The sequence below is a fragment of the Meles meles genome, chromosome 4 (assembly GCF_922984935.1).
Source record: "Meles meles chromosome 4, mMelMel3.1 paternal haplotype, whole genome shotgun sequence".
Lineage (NCBI taxonomy): Eukaryota > Metazoa > Chordata > Mammalia > Carnivora > Mustelidae > Meles > Meles meles.
The window spans coordinates 44,265,540-44,279,173 of record NC_060069.1 but is presented as its reverse complement, the minus strand read 5'-3'; the positions used below and the strand labels follow the sequence as shown (position 1 = coordinate 44,279,173).

Sequence of the window (13,634 nt, the reverse complement as noted above, 5' to 3'; positions counted from 1 at the left end):
TGGTGAGTGAAAAGGACTTCAGCTCCCTCAAGGGCAGGCCAGTGCTTGATTCTCCCTTGTAATTCCCACAATAGCTACCACAGTATCTTTGCCAAAGTGGTCAATAAATGTGTTCAGTGATTAAAAACTCTGTGTATTTTTTTCCCTTACAAACCCACATATACACACCCTGTGGAAAAACGGATTTTAACTGTCTAGCTTACCTACCATGGAAGCAATGGAAACAAGGAAGACAATCTTCATTCTATATAACGATGAAATTCCACTATAAAAAACCCAAAAGGAGTATGAATCTGGATTTTAACCCTAATTCTACAATGTTGTGGTTTTTTTTTGACATTTCACTGGATATGGATCTCATTATATTTTAAATTTTTAGATTAAAAAACTGACGCAAATTCTTTAAGCACCCATTTTTTTCTAGCTATACCTACAGCCCAATTAGATTTGAAATTGCTCTGGCTAGAATACAGTATATATAAACAGACATGTATTTATGTGAACCCTATAAAGAAATACTCATAGGTAGTTTTAAATTGCTTATTAAAGGCACAGGTTCATTCAGGACTGGTGGTAACTGGATACATTTTAAGCAGCTTAATATTTATGTGTGGAAGGGAAGAGAATTTATACTATGTGCCAGGCACTCAACACATGAAAAAAGAGTTGTGTTAGCTTTGGTTTCTTACGCTACCACAACTGCTCTACTTTTTTACTAGTCTCAGGTAGGATATAATATTCACTATTTTCATGGTTCCCAGTTTTAACTGTCCCTAAAAGCAGCAAAAGGAACAAGAGGAGAAGGAAATTTAAGACCACCAGAGAGTCTGAAATACAATAAATATTATAGTAATATTGTTTTCATAATACAAGAGGAGACTAAGGTAACTGTTAGATTTAAATGGGAATTTTCATTCTAAAGTGATGACAAAAAGGGTGAATACAAAAGGTAGTTATTAAAAAAACATGAATCTTGATTCAGATATAATTTTTCTTTCAACAAGATCTAAACATTTTAATTTAAAATTAACTAATAAATCACAATTCCATATTGCCTTTAGGATTATTTTGTTCGAAAATGACACATTTCAGAATTAACCAAAGTATATTTCTATTACAAGTTAGTTTATCCAAGTAAGTAAAGAATAAACCACAGTGTAGCTCCCTTAACCTAGGAGTCAGGTTTTAATGACAAAGTCCGTTGCCAGCAATGGACGTGCAGGTAACCCTCAAAGTTGTTGTAAATACAAATCCCAAACTGCTTCTATAAACTGAAAAGACCTTTGTTGAGTCACAGGCATAAAAATGGGGCATTGGCACTGTATTCAATGAACATGGTCTTTATGACATAGGTATGGAAGGGCCTTCTAGAGTTGATCATGACGATCAGTCTTAGCATCTAGTTGGTTTTCTATTTCATTGGTAGCATCTTCTTTATCGTAATCCATCCAAAAAACTATTGACATAGAATGTTCAAATCGGAAACTCAAGAGGCACTGCAGATTTTCATCAGAAATACACCAGCCTGTTTCTGTAATTTAGTAATAGGTGCAGGTGGCCAAAATAATCCAGAGAAGAATGAAATCCAGAATCAAACTGAAAACAGAGACATTAAGTGCTCTAGATACAAGTTTCACTATTTTACTCAGCTTTATGAAAACCTTCTTGCATTATCAATAAAAAACAGCCACTGCTATCCTTGTATCTTAACATAGATGTGATGAAAATGATAGGAAATAAAACTATTCGTTTTCCTAATGTATCCAAAATATCAAAATTATTTTTATTCATGACCTGTACTACTGCAGGATGGCAAATAGGTGTGAAGTTAATGAAAAGTGGTGGTGGGGAACAAACCGTCTGAACCAAACCAGATTTTTTTTCTCTTACATGGCTTGTGGCATGTCAGAAGTGATGACACCGCTTCCACAAGCAGAACAACAAAATATAAGGGAGAAAAGAGACCAGAAGTGGGGTGGAGAAGAAAGGATACTCTCATAACTAATGCTACAGGTCACAGACCCTCTTCAAATTTTTAAAATAAAGAAAGTATTGCTATCAACAAGCACATTTCATTTTTCTTCTCCAGTTTTTTTACACACTTATTTTTGAAAAAAATCTAAAGTAACTCAACATCTCAAATAATCCACGAATTTATCAAGTACTTAAGTGACTTCAGTTCTCATACGTAGTAAAATCTTGGTAATGGGCTGGAAACAATGTTTATAACCAATCTCTACAGTTTACTGGTCAGAAGCTGCATCTCTATGTAACCGTCATTTCTCTTTCATGAATATAATCTTATCTAATTATTTTAGAGCTCACCGAAGTTCTAGCCTCTCACTTTGTTTCTGCTAGTTCCAAGTATTTTTCTCCTTTAAATGGAAAAAAATTAACTTTTAAATTCTGAAAATTCAATGGTTATTATATTATTTACCAGAGGAGGAGGGGTGGAGTAGGATGAGAGAGGGTTAATTAAAAAACAAACTAAAATTACAACATATACAGAAACTTATTTCCAAAATGAAGGTAAAAGGAGAAAGGGCAAAGTAGCGGTAGCAACCAGTTACAAAGCCCAAGTTGGACAAGAAAGAACAAATCACTTTGGTTCCTGAAGCCCAATCTGGAGAGGACACAGTCAGAAAAGAAACAAAATTGTAAGGATGTATAATGAATGGGATTCTTTTTCTGTCTCAATGATTTAGTTATAAATATAGATCATTAGTCTCTCTATACATGTAACAAATGCCAAACAACTCACTACCAGGAAATTTCTAAAACTGACTCTTTCACATTTGTTAAAAAAGGTAAAAATCACGTATTTTTCTTCCCTTCCTTCAGTTCAAATTAGGAACTGAAATACTACATGTAGTAAAAGCTGGTCCTAACTTCTATACATAGCTAACCGATTTTGAGCTCCTTTGCCAATATAAGGAGCTACATAGTTTTTATTACATCTGCCTTCAATTTAGGCACAAGAAAAATTTCTCAAAGCAACTCAAAGGAGCAAGACAAGGAAGAAGAAGGCTATGAAGAAGAGAGAAAAGACCAGCAGATGAAACAAATACTCTGAAAAACTCAAATCTGCCATTCAAGTATTGAAAATACTCCCCAAAAGGGACAATGAATGGGATCTATTATGATGAAGTCAGCAAAATAAAATGCAAATCTCAAACACTATAAAATGGCCCTGATGGGCAGTCTGCTGAAAGAAGTAAGGCTAGTGATTCAGTCTGCAATTCCTTTTGGACCCTATAAAGAAGGGAGTCAATAGAAAGCTGTCATTCTGTTTCACAATTTTCTCTTGGCTGTCTTCAGGAAGTAGTAGTTTGTTTTTTCCTCCATGTTATGCAGACCATTTCTTTAAACCCCAAAAGAGTAATCATTTTCATATATTAAAAGATTTCTTTTAGAAAATGGAAGAAAGAACACGAGGCGATGGCAATGATGCTAACGATTACTCTTCATTGCTTCTTTAGCTGCCATGATCAGTGGTGTCAGACTGGACAAGGGCTTGGCCAGTTTCAGGAAGGGATGCTGCCAGAGAAGGAAGGGAAATACTTATCAGTGTCACCAGTTTAGAAGCTAAATATTTCCTTTCAATTAAGCCCCAAAGACTATTTTATGGATTATAATTTATTTAACAAGTATGTATTTCAGGATGTGTATAAAATCAACATAATCAATATATCACTTTATAGTTGAAAGCAGTCCTTTTAGTTAATTTAGTATTATAAAATCTCACCTAAATGACCCAGATACCCACGCCAGCAAATGACCTTGTCTGAGAAGTGACAATATGCAAAAACTCGTGTATTTGATTTCAGTATTATAGCTATTTTATTCCCAACAGATAAAATCCTAAACTACATCAACTGCCACGCTGCTGGTGATAAAATGAAGAGTGAAATGTTATTAGTCCTATGTAAACTTTGTTGGTTACTCAAAAAAATCAACTTTATCCCAAAATAGTTTACTTCCAAATTCACCTGTAACAATTCTTTGGCCGAACCCCTTTTCTCCACATCCATCTCCAAACAACGGTTTAAGAAATCCCGAAATATTGGGGAAAGTTTCTCTGGATTCTGAAGTTCTGGAGTTCCATTAGTTGCTATCAGGTACAAGGCCTAAAAATAGAAGAGTATTGCTGACATACTTAAGGTAGCATAACAAAGAGACAGCACTTTATAAAAAGTTTATGGATCTTTCACTTCTTCAATTTTTTAGAGAGATTTTTTAAAGTAATCTCTACACCCAATGTGGGGCTCAAACTCACGATCCTGAGATCTAGAGTTGTACACTCCACTGACTGCGCCAGCCAGGCACCCCGGATCTTTTACTTCTTTAAAGACAGTCACCAGAAATAATAAATTGAGGTGTAGTATTATTTCTGCCCATTTGTAGTAGTTCTTTTCCCTGTACTTTTAGATGTTACATTCCCCTAATTTTTTTGCAGAAATTATCTTTACCTTTTTGGGGAGGGGTTATAAATGCAATACATGTTGATAAAAGAACTATAATACATAGGGGTACAAAGAAAAATAAGCACAATCACACTACTGACATACAGCATCCATTTGCCTTTCTCAAGATTTTATTCCAAGTCACACCAGATTTCAAAACAAGTTTTTATTTACATTCTAGTTAGTTAACATATAGTGCAATACTAGTCTCAGGAGCAGAATTTTGTGATTCAGAACTCCCTCCTCTTTTAAAACTAGCTATATCTATATAGCTATACATGACACAGGCAGAACAGGGGATTTTTAGGGCAGTGAAAACACTCTCTTATGATAATGGATATATGTTGTTCATTATATATTTGACCAAACCCACAGAACTGTATAATACCCAAGAGTGAACCCTAATGCAATCTGCAGACTCTGGGTGATAATGATGTGCCAACGTAGGTTCTCCAAATGTAAGAAATGTACCCGCTGGTGAGGAATGCTGATAATGGGAGAGGCTCCTTACCTTAATATGGTACACTGGTTACAAGTGATGAACCACTAACGATACACTTTTATTTTTATTACGCTATCTTTATTTATTTATTTTGAGAGTAAGAGCGAGCTAGCAGGGGGAGGGACAGAGGAGAGAGAATCCCAAGCAGACTCCCCACGGAGCCAGGAGCCAGACACAGGGCTCCATCCCACAACCTGAGCAGGAACCAAGAGTTGGTCGCTCAACCGACTGAGCCACCCCAGGTACCCCTACACTCTTATTTTTAAACCTTTTTGTCTGTTTCAAGTTCTTATTTAAACTCTAGTTAGTTAACATATCATGTGAATATTGGTTTCAGGAATAGAATTTACTGATTCATCACTTTCATGTAACGCCCAATATTCATCACAAGTGTCCTCCTTAATACCCATCACCCATTTAACCCATTTCCCTACTCATCCACCTCCCCTCCAGCAACCTTCAGTTTGTCCTGCAGAGTTAAGGGTCTCTGGTACACCTTCATTAAACAAGTCTCTGGTTTACACTGGAGTTCACACTTCGTGTTGTATAGTCCTAAGGATTTTGACTAATGCATACTGTCATGTTTCTGACATTATAATATCATACAGTACAATTTCACTGCCCTAAAAATCCCTTATGCTCCACCCATTCATCTTCCCCGCCCCACCCCCATAAACACCTGGTAACCACTGAATTCCCCCCCCCCCCCCGCCCCAAAGACATACGTACTTATTTTAGAGAAGAGAGAACATGAGCAGGAGGGGCAGAGGGAGAGGGGGAGGGAGAGGGAATCTGAAGCAGACTCCATGTTCAGTGTGGAGCCCAACGCTGGGCTTGATCTCATGATCATGAGATCGTGACCTGGGCCAAAACCAAGAGTCAGAGGCTTAACCGACTGTGCCACCCAGCTACCCCCTCCCACTTTTTTTTTTTTTTAAGATTTATTTTAGAGAGTACGACTGATCTTTTTTAGTCTCTATAACTGGAGTCATACAGTATGTAGCTGTGCTAGGCTGGATTTGTTCACTAAGCAATATGCATTTCAGGTTCTTCCATGTCTTTTTGCCGTTTTTGTTTTTTATCTTTTTAATGTCATGGAATAACACTGTACCGTATGAATGTACCACAGTCTATTTATACACTCACTCTTTTTAAATAAAGTATATTTATGTACTTCACATCTTGGCTGGTTATTCTGATTTGAGGCAATTACGAATAAAGATGCTATAAACATTTGTGTGTAGGTTTTTTTGTGAACATCAATTTCCAACTCATTTAGGTAAATAATAAGGGGCACAACTGTGAACTGCATGTTAGGAGCATGTTTAGTTTTGTGAGAAACTGCCAAAACGTCTTCTGAAGTGGCTGTACCATATTCCATTTCCACCGGCAAGGAAATGTGAGTTGCTATTGCTCTGCATTCTAACCAGCATTTGGTACTGCCATTAAAAATTCTTAGGCTTGGGGAGCCTGGGTGGCTGTTAGTTAAGCAACTGCCTTTGGCTCAGGTCATGATCCTGGAGTCGTGGGATTGACTCCCATATCAGGCTCCCTGCTCTGCGGGGAGTCTGGTTTCCCCTCTGACCAGTCCCCTCTCATGCTCTTTCATATAAATAAATAAAATCTTAAAAAAATTTTTTCAGGCCATTCTAATAGGTGTGTATCTTACTGTTTTTTAAAATTTTGCAGTTCCCTAACTGCATGATGTTGAGCACCTTATTATATGCTTATTTGCCATCTGTATCTTCTTTTTCTCTTTTAATATTTATTTAAGTAATCTCCATGCCCAACAAGGAGCCTGAACTCATGACCCCAGGATCAAGAGTCGTACTCTTGCTCTACCGACTGAGCCAACCAGGAACCCATCTGTGTTATCTTCTTTAATTGTCTGTTGAGATCTTTTATCCATTCTTACATTAGGTTATTTTCTCATTGTTGAAGTTTAAAGAGCTCTTTACATATTTTGGATAGCATCTGATTAGCAGGTGGGTGTTTTGCAAATATTTTCTCCCAGTCTGTGACTTGTCTTTCTATTCTCTTAATAGTGTCTTTCTCAGAAAGGAAGATTACCATTTTTTTTTTTTAGTTTTATTTAAGTAATCTCTATACCTGACATGGGGCTTGAACTCACGACCCCAAGATCAACAGTTGCACACTCCTCCAACTGAGCTAGCCAGGATGATTCCAATTTTAATTTAGTCCAATTTATTCTCTCATGGATGGATCATGCTTTTTGAACTAAAAACACTGCCAAACCCAAGGTCGCCTATTTTTTCCTGAATTATTTCACATTTCTGCAGTATAACCAAAATGCCATAAAAAAAGGGATACTGACGCTCAAACCGTCAGGATGTGAGTGTGCCCATTTCCTCGCTATCTGCACTCTAACGCCCATCTAGCGCTGCACACTCCCCTTTCTGCCTTCATTTTTTCTGTACCATTGCCCTACCCCTCCTCTAAACCACTCTTCCTCTAAGCCCTCATCTACTAAGGCCTGCCTCATCCATAGCAATCTCTAGGGGTCACCGTTCCCTCCCGGACTTTGCGCCACTGCACCTAGAGTAGGAGGGTCCTTGTGGCTTCTCATTGCCTGAGATACCTACCCTGTCCTCCAGAACTCCCGGGCTTGCAGACTCATATCCACCACATCTACCAAACACTGTTGTCATTGTCTCTAACAGTACTCATAACTCCGAGGGATTTCAACAGCTTGAGAGGCTGGTGAGAGTTCCTTGCCCTCATCTTCTCCCATGCTTTTGTCCTCCAGCCTCCCTCAGCCACACAAGCCCATGGTCACAGCCTGTGCCTCACCATCAGTACTCATGACCACAAGCCTGAAAATACAGCTGCTCTTTACCTCCTACTTTTTTCACTCTGGGCACCCCCCAAACCAGCAATCCCTTGACTCTGCTAAACCTAAACCCCACTGATCTTCCAGTGTTCATCATAAACGCCTCTGATCCTCTTGCACTTCACAGTATTCACTTTGCTACACATTAAAACTGCTTACCCTTGCCTGTACCTGTACAGCTAAGGACAGTGGAAGAAAAAGATACATTCCTAATGACTGGCATCATTCACCTCGTTATTAACAGGCCCGTAGGATGTCCAGCATTCCTACGACATATTTCCCCGTTTCACTCACTCTCCCACTCTCTGCTCTCTGTTTCAGGACACTCATATCTCCTTAGCTCCTCTTGGCAGTGACAATTTCTTCGCTTTGCTTTTGATGACTTTGACAGTGTGGAGGAGTACTGGTCAGTTTTTATACTGTAGAATGCCCGATACTGGAATTTGATGCTTTCCTTGTGATTACAGACTTTGAATATGGGCTTTGGGAAGGAAGATCACAGTTAAAGAGTGCCATTTTCACTGCATCATATCAAAAGTACATACTACCAAATTAATTTATGACTGTATGTTGACCTTATCTGAGGTCTGTGCTTGTCAGGTTTCTCTTTTGCTAAGTTACTCTTTTCTCCACTTTTTATACTCTGTTCTTCAGAAGAAAATCACTATGTGCCGTCTATACTTAAGGAGTGGGGAGTTGTGCTCTATCTGCTTTTTTTTTTTTTAAGATTTTATTTATTTGACAGATAGAGATCACAAGTAGGGAGTGAGGCAGGCAGAGAGAGAGAGGAGGAAGCAGGCTCCCTGCCAAGCAGAGAGCCCGATGCGGGGCTCGATCCCAGGACCCTGGGATCATGACCTGAGCTAAAGGCAGAGGCTTTAACCCACTGAGCCACCCAGGCGCCCCTGTGCTCTATCTGCCTTAAGGGGGAACATCCACATAAATTATTTGGAGTTCTTCTCCTGAGATTTGTCCCTTCTGCCCCACTTACCTATTTACTCACTTATATCAGCACGGACACATAAACATACTGCGGGTTACTATCCCATACTACTTTATACTGCTGCATCTTTGGCCACTAGAGCTCTTTCAGTTGGCCCTTGCCCCTTTCATGAACTCATCAGTGTGAGCTCTCCTCTTTAATTCAGTATGACTTAGGATCTTATCTCCTTAGCTGAATTTTATCAGGTGTAATTCATTATTTTAGGGCTTGCTGAAGAAGTGAGAGCATGTATCTTTCCATTCACAACCATTGCATTATTACAGCACTTCCCACAGACTGCATCAATTGTATGGTTCTCCCCCTCAGCTTTATGCTTTTGTCATTTTACTTTTATCTACGTTCTTTTCCTCCCCCTCCATTATTACTTTCACGTAAATTTTTTTTTCATGTGAAGTTTTATCTTTTAAAGATATTTACATAAGGAAAAAATCTTATATATTTACTCACAAAGTTACTATTTTTAGCACTCTTCGATTCTTTTTGTAGAGCGCTATTACCATTTTCTTTCTGCTTGAAAGACTTTCTTTAGTATTTTTTTTTTTAAAAGATTTTATTTATTTTCTTGACAGAGAAAGAGATCACAAGTAGGCAGAGAGGCAGGCAGAGAGAGAGGGGGAAGCAGACTCCCTGCTGAGCAGAGAGCCCGATGTGGGGCTCGATCCCAGAACCCTGAGATCATGACCCGAGCCGAAAGCAGAGGCTTAACTCACTAAGGCACCCAGGCGCCCCTCCTTTAGTATTTCTTATACTGTAGATCTGCTGATAATAAATGCTTTCAATGTCTGTGTCTAGAAAAATCTTTATTTCACCTCAGTTTTTAAAAGATATTCGCTGGCTGCAGAAGTCTTGATTCCCCCCCACCAAACTTGGTTACACATATATTAGAACACCTGAAGTTGTCTCACTATTGCTATTTTTCATCTTTTTAAAAATTTCATTTCTGTCTCTATTCGCTCCAAATGCCACTACCCTTAACATGTGAAATGCAGTTACAAAAACTGCTTTAATGACTTTGTGTGCTCTTCTGTCAGTTCTGGTCTGCTGCAATGGGTTTTCTCATCACGGATTGTGCTTTCCTGCTCTTCTGTCTGTCTGATAAACTCTGACTGCATATTTATGTGCTTGTTGGATGCTGGATATTTCCATATTCCTATAAGTATTCTTGAGTTTTGTTCTGCAACACAAGTTACCTGGGATCTCTTCAGGTCTCGTTTTTCAGATGGGTTAGCTAGGACTATAGCAGCAGGTTGTCTAGGGGTGATTATTTCCCACCAGTGAAGCAAGCCTCTTTTGAGTCTTCTATTCAATATCCTGTGTATGACAAGATTTTCCACTGCGGCTGACAGAAGCAGGCACTATTCCCAGCTTATGTATGAGCACCAAGCACTGTTTTCTTCAATCTTATATGGGTATACCCTTGACCTTGGGTAGATTCTTCACACAGATGCACCACTATCTGCTGGATGCTCAAGGGGACTCTGTAGATTCCAGAATCTTCTATGAGACTTTCTCCTCTCCTGCTCTCTGTCTTGTAAACTCTAGCCAACTTGGTCTCCTCAGACTTTCAAAAAATCCTTCTCCTTAATTTTAGGAGGCCATTGTGTCCCACCTGGGTTCTTCCTCCCTGCACAGGGCTTAAAACCCTCTCAATACATTAAGCTGGACCAATCACAGCGGTCACCTCCAGCCTCTCCCACCTTTGGAGATCACTTTCTTCACAGATGTCCAGTGTCCTGCAAACCATTGTTTCACATATGCTAATTTTTGCTGTTTTACTTTAGGCAAGGGTGGTGAATCTGATACCAGTTACTCTGGTAATTTTCTGCTTGCTAAGTTTCCAACAATTACATTCACACACTGCCTACTTGAATGAGCGTTTTAGCCCTCAACTTACTTGATTAGCTGTGGTTGCTGACAAGCTGATGTCTCCCTTGCTTTTTGCATGGAGAATCAAGGGCATGTGTTTATTTGGTTTTGTGTACCTCTCCAGCAGTTCCTCCTCAGTCTCCTTTGCTGGTCTGCTACATCAAGTGTTAACTATGGATTGAATGCTTCAGGATGCAAGCTGAATCTTTTCTACTGTCTACCTATGCTTACTTGACCTGGTGATCTTATCCAGACATGTAACTTCAAATTCCGTAGCTAACGCGTCTCAATTTTACACCTCTGGCCTGATCCTAGATGGCCATACCCAACAGCCTATTCAACATAATCACTTGGATGCCTCCCCCCGCCCCTTTTTATTTATTTATTTTGAGAGAGAGGGCGAGCACTCGAGCCATGTGTGCAAGAGGGGAGGGAGAGGTAGTGGAAATCTGAAGCAGACTCCATAATGTGGTTGGGCCGTTGCAGGGCTAGATCTCACAATCCTGAGGATCATGACCTGAGCCAAAACCAAGAGTCGGATGCTTAACTGACTGAATCACCCAGGCACCCCCTCACTTGGATGTCTTAGTAGGCATTACAAACCTGACATGTCTAAAACATGCTAAAATGTTATCTCCTGAAGTCCCACCTGCCACCCCCACACACCACTCTACTTGCAGCCTTCCCCAATTCAGTTAAGGTGAACTTGAATTTCATCATTCCAGTTGCTTAGGCCAAACTCTTAGAGTCATCTTTCTCTCTTTCTCTCCCAGATAGGCTCTCCTTTTAAAATATATCTGGAATCCAACTACTTCTACTACTTCCCGTATCTACTGATACGATTCTGGTCTAAGGTACCATTATGTCTTGTCTTCTAATTGGTTTTCCTGTATCTATCTCTGCCTCACTTGAAAATCTTTTCTCAAGCAGTCAGAGCGATCCCATTAAAATACAAGTAAGACCATTTAACATCTCTGCTCCAAACTCCCCAGTTGTTTGCCTGTCTTACCTATGTAGAAGCCAGAATTCTTATAAAGGCCTGAAAAGGCACTACATAGTCTGGTCCCATTTCTTCACTGATCTACCTTTTTCCTCTTGCTGTATGCTCCCTGCACACTAGCTATGGGGGAAATCCTCAATGCTCTCTGAATATACCAAAAATGCCTCTGCTTCAGGGCCTTTCAGGTGCTGTTCTTTCTGATTGGAATGTTCTTCCCTTTGTAACTCAGTTTAACTCTCTTATCTTATGTTCAAATGTCACCCCAGTAAAGCCCTCTCCAAGCACTCTTGTGAAACCAAACACTCTCTTGACTCCCTCCCTACCAGTCCCAGCACTTAGTCTCTATCACTTAATATATTACATATTATTCTTATTTTTTCTCTCTACTTTCTATGGGGGCAGGATTTTTAAAAAAGATTTTATTTATTTGAGAGACAAATAGTGCATAAGCAGGGGGAGGGGCAGAGGGACAAGGAGACTCCCCAATGAGTGTGGAGCCACACATGGGACTCCACCCCTGGACCCTGAAATCACGAGCTGAGTGGAAGACAATTAACCCACTGAGCCACCCAGAAAACCGTGAGGGAAGGAATTTTTGTCGGGTAGATAGCACTTTGTACGGTGCCTACCACAGAGCAGGTATTTGAATCAATATTTGTTAAACGAATGAAATGAGAGGGATTTAAAAATTGTCCCAAAAGTGTTCTAAAGCTAATCACCTCTATAAAAGTACTTAATTTCTCACCTGAACTTTTTTTTTTTTTTTTTTGCAAGGAGATGAAAAACATTCAGGAAAAAGAGCATCAAAATACAATGCCACCCAGAAAGGGCCTCTCCTACACATACCCATTACCTGGCCTCTGGAGCCCACTTTATAGCAAATCCAACTTAGTTGGAAAAAAATTAGGAAAAAGATAGTCTGGCAGTAAGCCTTTAGTCATATATGGTAATTTAAGAACTTTTAATAATAACTGCTTCATTGAGGGGTAATCCATGTAATCACCCTTGTAAAGTATGTAATTCAGTATTCTTAGTGTATTCTTAAAGCTGTACAACCATGACAACTAATTCCAGAACATTTTTATCCCTCTAAAAAGAATACCTACGTGTATTGTAGTTATTCCTTCTTCCCTCTTCTCCTCAGTTCCTAAAAACCATTAATCTCCTATCTTTATGGATCTGCCTATTCTATTTATTTATATATATAGATAAATAAATATATCTATTCAGAGATTTCATATGCTGTTGATCCTCATTACTTGCAGATTCCTTACATGTAAACTCACTTACTCATGCTAAAATTTGTTTAACCCCAAACCAATACTCTCAGTGCTTCTGTGGTCATTTATGGATATGCGCTGAGAGGCAAAAAGCACGGCGCTGATGTGCCGTCTGGTGTCCTAAGTGCAAGGAGTCTGTGATGCACCTTGTGGAGAAAACACATTTGGAAAGCTTTATTCAGGCATGAGTTATACGTATACCAGCTGTGACTTCAACATTACTCAATCAACAATATGTATGAAAATGGCTTTAAGAAGAAACACACATCAAGCAAGGTTATGGACTGATCAGTTGACAAAAATGGGACCATAAGCTGGGGCGCCTGGGTAGCTTAGGTGGTTGAGTGCCAACTCTTGATTTTGGCTCAGGTCGTGATCTGAGGGTCATGGGACTGAACCTCGAGTTGGCTCCGCACTCAGCGGGGAGTCTGCTTGGGCTTCTCTCCCTCTGCTCCTCCCCGACACTCACACACTCTCTCTCTCTCTCTCAAATAAAATAAGTAAATGAAATCTTAAAGAACAAATGTGACCACAGGCTTGCAGGAACCCAACCCTGTATTTCCCCTAGCAGCAACAGTTCAGCAATTAATTGGTTAATTCAGTTATCTGTGGCTTTGCAAAACCTAATTACCATGAATGACAAAAACTGATTGCAAATGGAATCACAGC

General features: G+C 39.5%; 1 protein-coding gene across 2 annotated transcripts in view; it reads right to left on the bottom strand.

Moving 5' to 3' along the window:
- Nucleotides 1-1,044: 1,044 nt before the first annotated feature.
- Nucleotides 1,045-13,634, bottom strand: part of PAK2 (p21 (RAC1) activated kinase 2) — a 92,912-nt gene continuing 80,322 nt past the window's right edge. For both annotated transcript variants that reach the window (XM_046001668.1, XM_046001669.1), the window contains exons 14-15: nucleotides 3,990-4,127; nucleotides 1,045-3,537 (exon numbers count right to left, since the gene is read on the bottom strand). In XM_046001668.1, the coding sequence (XP_045857624.1) occupies nucleotides 3,451-3,537; nucleotides 3,990-4,127 (225 nt within the window). In that variant the 3' untranslated portion in view covers nucleotides 1,045-3,450. The remainder of the gene's footprint in view (nucleotides 3,538-3,989; nucleotides 4,128-13,634) is intronic.